At 47.5% G+C, this 13,312-nt stretch overlaps 1 protein-coding gene across 1 annotated transcript; it reads left to right on the top strand.

The window, feature by feature from the left end:
- Nucleotides 1–7,262: 7,262 nt before the first annotated feature.
- F5B22DRAFT_641770 (uncharacterized protein) lies at nucleotides 7,263–8,140 on the top strand (the record flags this gene model as incomplete). Its single annotated transcript, XM_047978030.1, has 2 exons — nucleotides 7,263–7,413; nucleotides 7,773–8,140. 2 exons carry the CDS (start codon nucleotides 7,263–7,265, stop codon nucleotides 8,138–8,140), a joined length of 519 nt encoding a protein of 172 aa, XP_047835990.1.
- Between the last annotated feature and the right edge of the window lie 5,172 nt (nucleotides 8,141–13,312).

The following is a 13,312-nucleotide window of genomic DNA, read 5'->3' as shown; positions in this document are numbered from 1 at the left end:
AGGTGCCCAGAGGTGCGCACTACAGGTTAGGTACTTGGTGCTACCTGGCGCTACTGTGGTAGCGTGCGTTAGCTGTGCAGGGATTGCAGACAGGGGGCAGAAGACAAGGGGTCTACCTGTCCTCCTGACGGCACTACACTATTTGTTCTGTTGGCCCCCAGTATGCCCCAGGGAGGCCCCAGGGAGGCCATAGCGTCTTAAGCAAACCGCTTGGGAGGGCCCGGTATCCGACTACATGCAATAGTAGCTAACCTACCTAGGTATACTTACCTATGAAGTACCTAGGTACAGTATACATATACGTAAGTAGAGGGAAGCGTGCTGGGCCTATCGATGGTTGGCCTAAGTAGGTACGCTGTGCCAGCACTCCTGGTGCTAGTAGAATTGGAAGAGGTACTAAGTACATATTTAGCTACCGGTATCCATTTGAGGTTGCTGTACTGTGTACCTGGTAGAGTCCCATGTTACTTCTATTAGATAGTGTACCTGCCGCCCACTCTACATACATACAGTACTACGTACATAGGCATGGTATCTGCCCCTCCATCAGCTAAGCAGAAGGACGACGCCATCACTCCTATCCAACATTCGCTCTACCTACTACCGGCATACATGGTACTATTACTTAAGTGCCCACCTCTGTCCTACTCGTGTAGCTACCTCTGCTAGAATTTCTTTTATATCGAATATATCAGGCGTGCATTATCTATTGCCTACAGGTAGGTAGGTAGGTAGGTCAATCATGTATCATGACATATCTGTGTTCTAAGGATTGACTCGGATGCATACCTAGATATACGAACATGCATGCGCTTGTTACCAAACTCAGCGTACACTTACACTAAATATGCTACACGTCAGATTACGGACTTTCGCTTGGGACTACTGCTACCAAAGTAGCTTCACAATACCGCGAATGAAAACAATAGAAATGGACATCGGGTTGTTTCGTAGTGATCTCTGATTATCATGTTATATCTAGTATATGGTTTTGAACATTGTTGACGTCAAATCGCTTTCGGATGCCCAGGTCAGGGATGATAATCAATTCAAGATCAATAAACCGTACAATACGGAATATCTACTCAATGGGCACTGGTAGTAGGCAGTATCTACCTACAGTAGGTAGGTACCTACCTAGTTTCAGTACAACATGCCTACATACATGTACCTCGCTACATATGCCCGCCATAGTCTACCTAGTGTACGCAGATAGGTATGTAATCAAGCCTCCCGTCCCGGAAGAACCTGGCCCAATCCCTTCCGCGTCTGTGCTGCGCAACCCCTCCCCAGAGCGTTTGCCCGTTCGCTCAAATCAGACGTGATGCCTCGTCTCGACTTTCCTCGATGCGTCTCGACCAAGCTCTGAGACGGACTGATAACGTTGCAAGCTGGAGTAGAGCTTGCAGAATACCCGGTAGTCCATCGAAAGAGCCAAACCAGTAGTATATGTACGACCTACATGTGCCTAGGGGCACTACTGTACATACTTCAATACTATCCCAACAAACCGATGGGGTCTAGCTATACGAAGTACATACCTACATACATGTAGTATTACATCGCCATCAAGTCACGGTACAGGGCTCGTTCAGTCTGTTCCAGCATGCTACAGTACTACCTACATAGTACAGATGTATGGGAGAGCTGGGTGGGAGAGGTGTGAGTGGAGGTATGCAGGGCGCTGTGCACACTTTTCCGAACCAAGTCAAAGGAGCTGACAAAAAGAGAAAGGCGGGAGATGCATTCAGAAAAGCATCAACCGCTTCTCAACAAGGTTCTCGGGTCCTGCAGAAACGCATTTGCGTTGCTTTAGATGCTCGGTTCTTTGGAGCGGTAAGAATCTTAGGTTATGTAGGCCCGACAGGTGTGATGTCCAGATTACACAACAGATACTGAGTAAGGATATTCTGCAAAATTGGGTATCGGGATCTCACTCACATCAGAGCTCGGCTATCCGTTGGTTGTTCGGTTTCAACAGACAGAGAATTCAGCGACAATGCCTCAAAACTCAAGTCATGATCCGATCTGGTCGAGGGAGCTGATACCTACGATACCCAGAGTAGACGGATGACCTTATTCAATATTACCCGTACATTACAGCTACCAACCTCTTCAAACACGCAGGATAACTATAAGCATCTTCTATTAAACCCTGTTGCAAGGTTGCCGACCATCCTACGATGGCGTCGTATACCTACATGTAGGTTAATATTCGTGTGTTGAGTACGATGTGCCATTCCAGGCTTGCATTGAGCCATTGGCCAATGGAATGCGTGTTGATTTGTGCTGAGATTGCTCCAAGCATTCCCTCATCTACAACTCGGGTCATCGAATGATGATCCTCTAGGTAAGGCCAATCCACAGATATACCGGCGGGCCGCCTAGACTTCTATCCGCCTCCCAAGGCCCTATTAATTCTTCACAGTTGGTCCCAACGAGGGGTGTCATTTGATGGGCACAACGGCACTTGCACCGTGGGCTGTGGTCATTTGCCATGTAGTGTAGTCATTGAATAGGCTCGATGGATTATGTATACCCACAAAGGTTAGCATTCCAGATGAGAAAAGGGGCGAGAATACCGGTTCCCCATCGCCTTCGTTTATGCGTCTTAGACAGCAGATGTACACTGAGATCTGCACCAAATGCTGGCGTCTCGCGTACACAGATTTGCAGATTGGGAAAAAAAAAAAAAAAAAAAAAAAACATACAGAGATGCCAATACCTAAGTAGGTAGGTAGTCATGATTTGCACAGCATGAAATACACTAAACCAATGAGGGTATCACGTACGAAGTAGCATACCTTCACCACACGTGGTGGACAATGAAGAGCCCCGGCGTGGGCATCCCTACTCCTCCTCTGTACCTAGCAGTACCTAACTACCAGCATAGGGACATATAGGCACTAAGTACAGTACCTACATTAACTACATGTATGTAACTTAGTAAATGGGTACCTACATATGTACATATATGTAAGAGCAAGGGACCATTAGTCTACCTAGGTAGCTGCAACTTGCCAGGTCAGGAAGCAACACTTCTTCTCTCGGACAGACTGACCTAGAAAACGTGTTTTCGCCATTGCTAGCTTCTCGGAAGCAGGAACCTTCTATTTACCGGGGAAGGGTTCTAGAAAGAGTTCAAAATGTGTGAGCGACACTAGCGATGCTTACCTACTGACTGACTGCAGCGAGCGAACCTCCAGCACCGCGATATATGTAGTTACTTAGGTACCTACTGCGATGTATACTACGAAGTAAGTACCATGTGGGTATCCAAGAGGGCAATCGACAAGGAACAAGCCTCACCGAGTTCATCAAATATCCCTACTTGGTATATCTATATAAAGTTGAATATAGATGGTATTCATTACTGGCCTTGTATGGCTCCCATTGGTCACTACTACGCTACATACTATGTATACACAGTTAAGTACCTAGTGGAATAATGGCGAGGACGCTTGAGCCTCGCCAGTGAGCAAGGAAGAGCCCGGCCAATACTACAGGGAGATAAGAATCATTCGATTACCAGACTTCGGTCTGGCCATCTGCCTACACAGCGATCTACATAGAGTAGTACACTATTTAATAGTTAGGTATGCAGCTGGACACGAGCGAAGGTAAATAGCCGGGGAGGCCTACCCGCAAGCCTATCTGCTGTATCTTGCATCTTTCTACACGAAGTGCATCTCTCACATAGCATAAGTATGTACTTCTTGAGAAGGAGTGGTTTCGGTTTCTTACCACCGGGATCAAGATAATCCCGTACTACTCGTACTAACATGGCAGAAACTACTACCTATCATACAACTTCAACATACACGCACGATATGAAGAAACTACTATGGTAGGCTATTTACAATTAGTGCCATAACCAGACCTATTGACACAGTTGATGGCCTACATAGTACTCTCTATTTTCAGATGTAGCATGGCTGTTTCCAACTTTGTTGAAGAGAATTTGGAAGAGAGTGTGGGTATTAGCAAGGCTATTAAGTACCCAGCGTTAACAATCAACAGCAACTCTCCCCGGCATGGGATCGCCTGCATTGCTCTAGCCGGAACAAGAAAGCTTCTAGATACGTAGGTGCCTTTAAGTACACCTTTGGATGGAGAAGCTACAGCGGAGCACTGAGATAGGTGGTGTCTGATAGCAGGCTGTGAAGGAGAACAGCGGAGCGGGCGGCGGAATTCTCTTGAACAGACTCGTTAGAATTTGTCCTGACTATGTAGGTAGTACGGTCACGGGGCTGTGGATGAACAATGATCGGACTACTGCATTTTCCCCAGATCGCAGATGCTGGGATGCTAGCCGAGGTTACAGAAACCACTATACTCAGAACCAGCAACCATAGTACCATTACTCTGTGAAACTCGAAACTTAATGCATCCTCCTCGACCGCCGGTTGATAGAAAGTAGCTGTAGGATTCGATTCCATGACAGATAACGGCGACCTTCGTGGTTGGCACTAGGAGTGTGTACACTACTGTTTCGGGAATCTAGAAATCGAGTTCAGGCAAGTACTAGCATCATTGGAATCCTCTTCCTACTTGGCGGGCACTCACTCTCTCGTCGACCTTCATTCACACATACTTAACGCTACATGTACTAGCATAACAGAACCGCCAGTGTGTAGGTAGGCTGGGCATGACGGCAAAATACCCAGCTGCTTGGTAATCCGAACGCAGCCGAGCTGCCACGAGTTTATGCTATATTAGGCCCGATACGGACGACGCGGGGGATAAATGCACACGGCATAAACTACAATGCATCTCATAGGAATGGGACAGACTAGGTATGTTGCTGCTAGTGCGTGCTTTCTAGCCTATACAGGACGAAGTGGCATGAAAGATGCCATGCCCCGAGACTCGCAGGACATCATTCAAGGGCGAGGTGTGGTGTCACAAGAGACTTTGATTCAACGATACTTCGTACGAAAGGTCATTGCTCCAAGCCAGTGATGAATGCGTAGTGTACAGCATGCTGACGATGTTGTACAACCTCAAAATTATCTGGATACATGGTATCGTATGTTCCACGGCCTGGCCAAGCGATGCGAATCAGAATCAGATCTTAATAAACATGCGTCAATACCCCTTCTCTCCTAGCATTATACCACCTTGTTCCTGAGAGACAGACCTGACGGCGTGATATGGGAAGACAAGGGATATTTTCGTTTATCCTAGGTAAATCAAACCAACCAAACCCCCGACTTGTCCGTCACCGCATATGCCATACCCACTTCCTCGCCGAAGAGTCTCCCGACGCCAATCCGCTCCTAGCGGTCCCTGTCTCTGGTTTCGAACCCCGGGACCTGTACAACACCTCGTATGCTGTATGTAAGATGAGGATTGAGATTACCCATGAGCCAGCCTACCTGTAATTTTCGTGCCACTGCCGCAACGAGCGCGAAAGTTGGCCCCTCGCACTCGCCTGAGAGAATGGACTGGAAGCCCGGGTGTTGGACCGAGGCCCACCCGGCGACGGTACCGGGCGTCTGAGACGCGACGCCACATCTCGCGACCGAAGCTAGGTCCGTAGCCCGCTATGTTGGCGGCTGCGGTACGGCCATCTTTGTCCGCAAATGTACCATGAAGCTTGTATTTATGTTAGCAAACCCGGGATGCCCAAGACCGCAACCCGCCCATCATCTCTCTAGATGTTGCTCAGCGTATATTCGTCCGCAAGCCCAAACCCTGGTTTCAGGGTGCCAGCGTCGATGAGTATACGTATGAAGCCCTCAAGCAAGCCATCAGTAGACGATCAGTGGACATTGCTCTGCCGCACCGCGGGGCCCGAGGGGACATTGTTTCCCATGCCAATTGCTATTCTAGTCTCCATGAATACTTAGGACTACATTGATATACACTTCGCACGAACACACGGACCTGGTTCAACTTACTCCTACAAATGATCCCGAGCTTCCCGGAATCAGGAACCGCAAAGATATGTATATCATAGTGTCTCATCACCACCACTCTTTGCTCCTGACTTTCTGCGCTCACTGTAATAGTCACGGTTGGGAATCGCCAGTGCAAGATTGAGCTGTATTGTAAGTGGTGTAGAAATGCTAAGTGCCTTGAAGACCTAGAAAAGCGTCACCTCCAAACCTCTCAAAGGGGGGGGAGTGGTGTTGGTGATTACTCACTCTGGACACCAACTGGCAGCACATCCATACTCACTCACAATACTAGAGAGCGCCACAAGCCGGTTCTCAGGAAATGTCATTAGCTAAAGGCATAAGTATTTACTCGACAGCCTCTCGCCACAACACCATTCGAAGTTAGCAACGGTCATCTGGCGTATGACTTCCGAGAATCTCAGAACTGCGATAGGTTATTAAATTAAACCCTTGGCGACAATAAAAACTTCAAAATCAAGTTTAAAAACATAATACAACACATCTCTTACCCTTGAAGCGATATCTGCCACTGAAGGGTAATCTCGCGTAAGTAGGAGAACTTATCAGCCAGTCATTATGGATTTAGCGGGAAATTGACGTTCCCTCTGGCACGGAGAGAAAGGGCCAAAATTGTTGTAACAAATACTCACCAGAAATTTTGAAAAATCTGTCAGGCTTCTCCGAAGTCTCCCATTCGTCGCCATCCTCATCATATCGAATAACACTGAACGAACAAGCCAAGGTCCGCGAACGCCAGTATTCGTCAGCTTAGAAGCCACTCCTGAGTAACACCCCTCCCCGATGGAGCAGCTCAATCCGCCCTACGGCATTTCTGTAGTCCCATAAGGTCATCTTACTTCAGAGCATTAGAGGTAGAAGTACCCCCGTTGCGAGCCGTAATAGTCCTGATGTAACAGATGCGTCACGCGAGCCAGGCCCTTCGTCTCAAACTCCCCGACCAACCCATCGTCATTACGCGTCCGGGTTGCTGCGACTGCGAGTCACGCATACTGGTAGTGATCTGCCATATTTGCGGATTCCCACTTCCAGTCGTCACCGGGAGTCTACCCAGACGTGCTTGATGTTGAGCTTGACGGAGAGCTCCTAGGCATGCGTGATGAGCCGCAGGTAGCGTATAGTTTTCACACGAAGCGGTGGTGCATTTTCCAATACGACAGCTGTAGTTCTCCTCGAGTGTCCTTACAACTTCTGGTTCGCCACAACAGCAATGGCTTTGAGCTGTTTGCCTTTCTGACGGTGTCTCTCTCGTAGTATGCAGTGCTTTATGATACCTTTATCGGACTCGATCTCGACGTATCGTGACGGTAGCGAGACTTGCTCGACGTCAAACACCTCGCTATGCGACAGCGTGACTCTACAACTTGGAGGATAGAGGCGGCATCCGCGATGCCATGTACAAATCGCGTCGAAGCCTGGCCATTTGGTGATATGAGGGAAGTGGTTGTTTTCGTGGCCAAAATGACAAGGCTTATACACATTGGCAAGAGTTGTAAGGTGCCAACTAATATTTTCGAAACGCACTGAGGTATGAACGAGAGGTTCTTGTACGCTCATATGGATTGCCGTACGGTTGCTGAAAAGGAAAACCCCCTAGTATCTTGAGAGATAGATGCCGGCATACCTAGAGCTCAGCCAGTCCAAGTCTTCGAGGCTGAAGTTGATCCGGGGGTTTCTTACATGGATAGCCTCGATATTCATAATTTCCTTAGCGAAAAGCGTGTATATCGAAGCTTTCGCAATACATTATATCGGACGCGACGAAAGGCGGCGTGTTGTTGAGCATATCAAGGCTGTGTAATGGCGACAATGAGTGCTCATCCCCTCAATCATAGTGACCCTTGATTGCAGCCTTGGTCGCAAATTCTATTGTGACCATCGGCTCGCCTGAGCGCTTCGTGGACTATTCTCGCGAGGATGCCAATAATTTCCCATTCTATGAGCTTCTCAATGGATTGCTTCGCTTTGAGATCATAACAGCGGTCTCTCTCGAGGTTGCTTTACTCGCTATTCTGTGGGCAGAGACGATCCATTTGGTCATTCCCTTCCATCGAAATGACCGTGTATACCGGCATTGCGTTATCCAAGCAAACCTTTCGGTCGTGCTCATTATTCTCTCGGTTGTATTGAAAGCAACTGGCAATGAAATCATTGCGATGCTCACTAACACTCAACACTTCGACGATGAAACGTCTCGAGTTGACGGTTGCAGCATATAGCTCATGGCGGGATTTCGTGATTTCACGGATGGAACTGATTACCTTCGTTGCCGCTGTCGCGGACACTGCTATCCATGCGGTGACAGTCGTGTTTTGGCTGTGGCTGTTACCCACATGAGCCAGCAATAGAGGCTAGAAAAAGAGAGATGGCCATCGGAGGTAGTACTTACTCTAGCTACGATCAGGTTGGCGTAGCGGGTTCAGTTGGTGCAGGCGCATAGGAAACGGTGTTCCAGGAACACAAGCGTATGAGGCGTCTGAACGGGACCAACTCACCGTGATACCATCCTCCAACATCAGGCTTAGATGTGGTGAAAGACTGGCAAGCGTAGAGAGCCGTTGAAAAATCATTACCGGCAGCCCTTGACTGGATATGGATTCATCCAGCGCTAGAGTGTATAATAACGGCCGTGTTCACAACTTTCTGCGTCATCGAGGTCATCTTCTTTGCTCTTACAAAGACACACACAGTTTAAGCGCTACCCGACCAATCCCGGGCATAGAAACCCCCGACTTGAAAGTATAGGTATTGTTGTCATTCTTCTACCCTTGGCCTGTCGCTGGAAAATCCAATATAGATTCTATGTTGCAGGCAAATGTTGTAATAAGATTAACAGGTAGGATGTCAGAGATTGGGGTTGAATCACAAGTCTCTTATTTAGCCTTATATTTATGCCACTCTCATATAATGATTCATATCGGTAGGTTCATGTGAGATATTCAGTAATGAAATGTATGGCTACTGCCAATTCCAAGCATTCGGGAAAACTAGGGTAAATATTGATAACAAAACCAAGAAAAGATCGCAACCCAACATGACCATATTTTGATGTCGATTCTTAGTTGACTTGACTCCAGCTAACTTTCCACTATCCTTCCATCGCAAGAAATTAAATATTTACTCTCCGGATGTCTACCTTTCAAATGACCTTCGAGCCCCTCAATGGTAGAGCCACACTCATCCTCAATTTATCGGGCCAGGCTCACATGAGCATACATCTAGTTTAGGTTTGAGAGATAGTTTCCCAGAACTCGTGGAATGGCATATGAGCAAGACATGGCCATCTTGCATGGATCAACTATAAGACAGAATACCGAAGCATGCTCACTGTAGTTGATTGAACATAATATCAGAGCATACTCTATCAAGATGAAGAGGTCAATGACATGTATTATGCCATCACGAACTACTCAATGTGAGGGATGTCTTGGCAAACAGTTGTGCTGGTCTTATTTTTTATTTTTATTTTTTTTTATAAGTGATCTGACAAAGCGGGATGACCCCTTGCTTACTGCAAGTCAGCACTTGCGTAAGCGGCCAACAGAGAGGCCTGGTAGTCGCCCTCATTCCCCTCCGGAGGCGTTCTACAAGTGGCACAGATGGGAAGATTCTGTAGGTAAGTAGGTGGCGGCAAGACTTACGAGACGGACCGTTGCGTCCACCCGAACTCTCAACTTGTTGAAACTCGAACCAACCACGTACCACCAACAGGATGGGTTGTTATCCACTACGTGTAACGGAACTCATCCGGCGGGCGATAATATGTGGTTTAGCGCAACGAGGTTCGTCCAAAAAGACCTTGACCGCCATATCTAAGATCTCGGAACGGGACCGGAGGGCCAGCTTCTCGTCCGTACTTTACGGTGAAGGATAAGAAAACATTGAATAAGAATAACGCAATTGTACACTAGGCTAATGCGACCCCGAATTGGCCATTTTTAGCATTCGGCAACGTTGGTGAACTGCTGCAAGTCATTGAATGACTGCCTTGCATTTTGTACACATAAGTTAAATTAGGTACCATGTGAGACAGGTCTCAAAATTTGGTGGCAATAAGATGTGCAGCCATACGCAGGAACGAGCAGATCGTCAGGAGAAAGCATGATTAGATCGATATTATTATCAGCAGCGACCAGGCGCTCGGGTTGGTGGACGCAAGGGAGAAGGGAAAAAAATTTCCACAACGTACGCTATCTTTCAGCAGCTCAAACTGCAGGGACACTAATTTTGGACCTGTCAAAGGTGCTAGTACTCGAAGCAGCTTTCCGTCAAAGCCGCGATGGGCCTCAATGGGATCTTGACGTCGAAGGGCGTTATCGTCGCATCATCAGTGACAAAAGCGCCGTCTAGTCGCAATTTGCTTTAGTACGATAGCATTACCGCGCCGACATCATCGCAGTGGAGAGGTCCTTGGCTCGATACAGTAACGTGGCCAACTTTTCCCATACGACGCTGAGCTAAGTCTACCTAGTGTGCGCACACTACGCGGGGAGCTTCCGGGTGAAGCTCCACGTGCGCTAGGATGCGTACACTTCGTAGACTACTCCAACATCTTGTTCCTGGTCTCGTACCATGCCGAATTCAAGCCCCTGCTCACTCATCACTACAGTAGCACGTACTGTGTGACAGGCTCGTTCGATTTCGGGTTGCCGGGAATATGAACTAGTGTGCTCGATGCAACATCGTCGACTACCTATGCAAGGGAAAAAAAGATTCCGGACCTGAGTGCGACTGCGTACCTGCAGAGATCCATGCTTCAAGTAGAGGGATATATATATAAGTAGACACCTACTCATAGAATACCAATACCTTGCATCATTGTTGATTGTCTGGTCATCGTCTTCGAATCCTCGAGGCCGGTACGATACTAAGTAAGTCTAGCACGTCAGTTGAGTGGAAACGTCTCCTTAACACTAGGCTGGGACTGGTGACGAAACCTTGGACCAACCTCCAATGCGGAGATGAAGCCTCCACATATTGCTGTCATGCGTGATTGACTCGGAAAATGCTCAAGTTGCTATTAGGAGATAGAAATGAATCTCGGTATTCTGCTTTAACATCGACATCGATTATCGCTTTCCTCCTGTAAGATAACCTAGTGTTAGGTAGTATGAATTATGAATGATACGTGCTGCTATCCGTGTGACTGGTAAGGGCCAGAGCGTAGTAGATACCAGTTCCAACCTGACCGAGTTGAAGGGACAGCCACTCATGCGACCACTTAAAGCGCTTGATACACGTAGTTTTGGTGGGGGGCTTCTCTAATGCTCGAAATTCTATTGGGTTTCTAGAAAAGCGGACAGACCTGGCCGGTCCTTTGCCGTGGGAGATTATTTGAAATGTTCCATGCCCACGGCTGTCAGGTCGTTGGTGGGGCAGCGAATCTCAATTGCTGACGGCTCTGACCCTAGAAAGGGATTATCTTATTGAGGTGGTGGGAAGGAGACGAAAATTTTCAAAACATTCCCTGCCTTTAGTTTCCTCGATCAATCTAGGGATGCGATAACCAACTGTCAAAAGCATGGTGTCTATTAAATCCTGAACGGGATCAGCGTTCTATCTGCTAAGTATACCTACCTACACTACGAGTCTACACTACACCACACCATACTATGGAATGCCTGCTTATTGTGAACCTGGTTGTCAGCCCCCTTTTGGATCAGCACCAGAGGCTCCAGCTAACACCACGCTATCTCATCTTGAGTAGCTCGATCAGATACCACGTACTCTACCTGGATATCCCTTTCAAGGTGAGGGACTCTTATTCGCAGATCAACTTTAAGACCCCTCAATCTTGTACTACTATCTACTAGTAGTACTTCCACCCATGATACTTGCACAGTCAGGATGTCTACATGCACCGCTCTGCCCCGCGCCAACAGACAAAACAACAATAACAACAACCCCTCAATTTATATGACAAGGAGATGATCGTAGCAGGCGTCAAACCTACACTACGGTACGTGGCAAGGACAAGTCTGTCAAAGACTCTGACTTTTCAAGGGGTAACCGTGGCCAGCCACGCGAAGAATCGTGCGAGGACACCCCGAAGTTTCGAATTCAAAACAATCCACCTTCATCTGAAGTTCTAGAAGGTTACTTGCCGGGTAATAAAACAGCGTGGGGTCGTCCGAGTCCACCCAATTTCCTATTACTACATATACTTCGTAGGTAGGTAGTTCGTATTAGCGAGGCGTACCTACTCTAGTACCACATGGTGGACTAAATCTTGGGAGCAGCATCTTGGGAGAGATCTTTACTTTAAACAATGCCTTTGTCAATTTTGAAGATAATCAAGAGGACCATTGATTTCGTAGTATCTAGTGATTGTAATACCGGTACTCCGCCTGTAGATATCACGGGGACTTGCTACTCTGGTATGTAAGAACTAGGTCACTCACGAACACCTATCATACATATACTTGAGTAGGTACGGCACAACCACAACGGCGGAGACTCTTGCTGAGTGATGACGAGGGGAACGAACGGAAGTGAGGATGGCTGAGGATTCGTGCTTTTCGTTCGCAATAAACTGCACGAAGGGACGCTTTACCTACTGTAGGTACTTACTAGTCCTGCTGCACAACTAGCATAAGAAATGGTGGCGCAACCCCCGTCCTCTCTCTCCACCCCGGAGTTCTGTAGGTAGGTAGTATAGGTACGCAGCATGAACTGTGCTGTGTTGCGTTGCGCTACTCTGTACTACACCAGTCCCTTGATAGCCTTGCAGAAGTGTGAGAAGGAATGAGAGAAGGCCGGAAAGAAGGCCAACTGGAAGCCTCGGAAGAGCACGCTAGAGCGGTCTGGCATTCAATTTCTCGTCGGATGGGCGCGATAACTGCCAGTAACTGCCAGTACTACTTGGTATGTACAAGTACAAGGCCGGATAGAGCTGCAGATTCCGCTACTCCCAATACAGAAAGCGGCGGGGATGAGAGCTCTTGCAGAACTTCTGGGATTTGGCTATTCTACAGCCAGAGTGGGTCCAACAAGAAATGTCCGGTTTACCCATTGAGAGGTATGGCTCACCAAGACTTTATAAGTTTAAACAGCTCTAGAATACTTAAATAAAATGGAAAAAATATATAGTTAACACGAAGCATTTTACTATCGTAATCACCATTACTGAGTTAATTCTTATAGGTATATTAATCTAGTTGGCTGTTTTCCAGGCTTTCAAAGTTATAGGGTCTTGGTGAGCCATGCCTCTCAATGGGTAAACCGGACGTTTCTTGGTGGACCTACTCTGTACAGCTTATAGCACCAGCCCAAGGTCACGAGCCACAGGGTAACGGGCCCTTTTGGGCTTACAGTGCTGCGCTTTCTTTTGCTCTAAGCGCACTGTATACGACTGAACTCGACGTTTGAAGGATTTAGTGTACCAGGCAGAA

Source organism: Xylaria bambusicola (assembly GCF_022495145.1).
Source record: "Xylaria bambusicola strain CBS 139988 unplaced genomic scaffold F5B22scaffold_2, whole genome shotgun sequence".
Taxonomy (NCBI): Eukaryota; Fungi; Ascomycota; class Sordariomycetes; order Xylariales; family Xylariaceae; genus Xylaria; species Xylaria bambusicola.
The sequence above is the reverse complement of the archived record's forward strand: the minus strand, read 5'-3'. Positions and strand labels throughout refer to the sequence as shown.